This window comes from Dipodomys ordii, unplaced genomic scaffold (genome assembly GCF_000151885.1).
Source record: "Dipodomys ordii isolate 6190 unplaced genomic scaffold, Dord_2.0 Scaffold11, whole genome shotgun sequence".
Taxonomy (NCBI): Eukaryota; Metazoa; Chordata; class Mammalia; order Rodentia; family Heteromyidae; genus Dipodomys; species Dipodomys ordii.
Window position 1 is genome coordinate 17,856,541 of NW_012267227.1, and position 3,470 is coordinate 17,860,010.

Genomic DNA, 3,470 nt, shown 5'->3' on the forward strand with positions numbered 1-3,470 from the left:
CTTCAGCTCAAGGCTAGCGCTCTACCACTTGAGCCACAGCGCCACTTCCGGCTTTTTTCTTTTTGCTTATGTGGTGCTAAGGAATCGAACCCAGGGCCTCTGGCATGCAAGGCAAGCGCTCTACCACTGAGCCACCTTCCCAGCCCTCTCCAGTTGATTTTGCTGTGAACTTAAAACTACTCTAAAAAGTCTATTTCTTGTGGATCTTGGACTTGAATTCTGGGCCTGGGCTCTGTCCCTGAGTTTCTTTTGCTCCAAACTAGTGCTCTAACCCATGAGCCACAAAGCCACTTTCAGCTTTTTCTGAGTAGTTTATTGGAAATTAAGTGTCGCATAGATTTTCCTGCCCAGGCCAGCTTGAACCATAATCCTCAAATCTCAGCCTCCTGAGTAGCTGGGATTACAGGCATGAGCCACTGGCACCTGGGTTTAAAAGTCTTATTTAAGATAAAAAGCTAGGGCTGGGAAGGTGGCTCAGTGGTAGAGCGCGTGCCTTGCATGCCTGAGGCCCTGGGTTCAATTCCTCAGCACCACATAAGCAAAAAGGAAAAAGCCAGAAGTGGCTCTGTGGCTCAAGTGGTAGAGTGCTAGCCTTGAGCTGAAGAGCTGAGGGACAGCACCCAGGCCCAGAGTTCAGGCCCCACAACCGGACCCCAAAAAAAAAAAAAATCCAAAAAATCCAAAAAGCTAAGCCAGACACCAGTGGCTCATGCCTGTAATCCTAGCTACTCAAGATGCTGAGATCTGAGGATTGCAGTTTGAAGCCAGCCCTGGCAAAAAAAAAAGTCTGTGAGACTCTTATCTCCAATTAAATCACAGAAAAAGCCAGAAGTAGCTAGGTGGCTCTAGTGACAGAGTGCTAGCCTTGAGCAAAATGCATTCAGGGACAGTGTCCAGGCACAGTGTTCAAGCCTCAGGACTGGCAAAAAAAAATAAATTAAATAAAAAGCTATTGCCAGTCATCTTTGTGAGTACAGAGTGTCCAATATTTGGTGCTAAAGGCTGAGGATAAGATTCTTAACCACATTATAGCATCATTCTGGGCTTGTGGTGCATATAAGCTTTAATCTGATAGTACTTTCTATATTACTACATATCTTCTTTCAACTAACAACTCTTATTCAGAAAAATGATGCTTCCTGGGCTAGAAAGGTAATTAAGGGCCTCACATGCATGAGGCCCTGGGTTTGATTCCTCAGCACCACGTAAGCAGAAAAAGCAGAAAAGTGGCTCAAGTACTACAGTGCTAGCTTGAGCTGAAGAGCTCAGAGCTCAGAGGCAGTACCCAAGCCCAGAGTTCAGGCCCCACAACTGACAAAAAAAAAAAAAAAAAATGATGCTTCCTAAATATCAGGCCTTCCTTAATTGAGAGGCAAAACAGCTGATACCTTTTGGGTTTTATCGCACACTGTTACTTCATTTTGTTTTGTAGCCCAGTACTCAGGAAACCAGGACAGTCTCCACATGTACATTTACACATTATCACACAATTTACCTACTGCCAGAGACTAAAGGTTTTCTAAAATTACATTTAACAAACTTACCCTTGAGAGCACCTCCCACACGGCTAATGGGAGCTCTTGCTGTCTTTTTCCCTTTGCTCTTTAGTTCAGCTAGTGTGCTTCGTTGTGATATACACGATTCAAAAACTTCCTCCTCCTCTTCTTTCTCAAGTGCTAACAGAGTTTGTCGAGACACACGAGCTTGGAACTGTCTAAATTAAAAGATGATTTTATTTTTTGTGAAATAACCAGGATTCACCAGACATAAAGTTTCTAATTTCTTAAGGCAAACAAAGGAAGAGACTAGGAAAGAAACTATCCCAAAGAAAGCCTTCTCTCTCAAGGAAAAAGGGTGAAAAAGTGCAGCCATAGAGTTCACTGGATATTGATGAAAGTGAACTATGGAACTTGTCAGTAGAGATAGGAAGGAGGCACTGGGAAAGAATGAGGGAACAGATGACACTGTATGAAAGGAAATTTACTCATTATCTGACTCATATAAATGTAACCCCTCACTGTACATCATCTCTATAATAACAATAAAGTAAATTTTTTTTTTTGGGTCGGTTGTGGGGCTTGAACTCTAGGCTCAGGTGCTGTACCTGTGCTCTCCACCTCAAAGCAAGAGCTCTACCAGCTTGAGCCACAGCACCATTTCCGATTTTTCTAGTGGTTTATTGGAGATAAGAGTCTCATGGACTTTCCTGCCCAGGCTGGCTTTGAACTGCGATCCTCATATCTCAGCCTCCCGAATAGCTAGGAATACAGGCGTGAGCCCCCGGCATAAAGTAAATTTTTTAAAAAGTATTCTTTCAGAGTGACATTCAGATCAGAGAAAAAAATTTAGCTAGAATAATTTTGAACCCTTTTAAATGGCCAAGTTTGACCAGTTAAAAATACTCTAGAAAGTAGTGCTGTAGTTCAAAATGGTAGAGAGCTAGCCTTGAGCAAAAAGCTCAGGGACAGCACCCAGGCCTTGAGTTCAAGCCCCACAACTGAAAAAACAAAACAAAAATAAACTCTAAAAGATACCATCTGGCTTAAGTGGTAGAGTGCTAGCCTTGAGCCAAAGAAGCTCAGGGAAAATGCCCAGGACTGGTAAAAATAAATAAATAACAGGACAGGAAGGTAGCTCAGTGGTAGCGAGCTTGCCTTGCATGCATGAGGCCCTGGGTTTGATTCCTCAGCACCACATAAACAGAAAAAGCCACAAGAGCTGAGGGACAGCGCCCAGGCCCAGAGTTCAAGTCCTACAACTGACAATAAATAAATAATTACTGAATAATTGGGATGAGTAAACAACATCCATATACCCTTCACCTAGAGCCACTAATTGTTAACATCTGCCATGTTTGTCACTCTAGGTCTCTCTCCACACATACCACCTGCAGATTATTCTGGTCCCTGAAATGAAATGCCACATAACATGACACTTGACTTCAGTAAAGCTGGCACAAGTTTGAAAACAACTTCCTGTCCTGCTGCCACAGTTGTAGTATTATTGAGAGGTAAAAATAGAGCCTAGATTGCAGGTGCTAGCCAGGACATAGTAAGCCCACTATAGTGTCTATATGTTTCACATTGACTAGAATAAAACCTCTAGATAATATACAAAAAGAGAAACTGAAGGCTGAAGAGTAAACAAAAGCAAGTGGACTGTGGAGGAGTGAAAACTTGAAGAAACAACCTGTGCAGGGTTGTTTCCTGTTTTGTTTTTTCCTCTGTCGTCTATTTTCTCTTGTGGTTTTGAACAGGGTAATGTGGGATCTGAAACCTCTAGAAAAACTCCATCTTCCCCACTCCCCAGAGGAGTAGGGAATAAAGGATTGAGGACAAAAGGAGGGGGAATGGAGCCGAGCGCCGGTGGCTCACGCATATGATCCTAGCTACTCAGGAGGCTGAGATCTGAGGATCGTGGTTCAAAGCCAGGCCGGGCAGGAAAGACTGTGGGACTCTTTTTTTTTTTTT

At 43.1% G+C, this 3,470-nt stretch overlaps 1 protein-coding gene across 1 annotated transcript in view; it reads right to left on the bottom strand.

Moving 5' to 3' along the window:
* The window catches only part of Bub1b (BUB1 mitotic checkpoint serine/threonine kinase B), a 45,761-nt gene that overhangs the window by 24,600 nt on the left and 17,691 nt on the right, over positions 1–3,470 (bottom strand). The window contains exon 6 of the mRNA XM_013010006.1: positions 1,545–1,714. Within this exon, the coding sequence (XP_012865460.1) occupies positions 1,545–1,714 (170 nt within the window). The remainder of the gene's footprint in view (positions 1–1,544; positions 1,715–3,470) is intronic.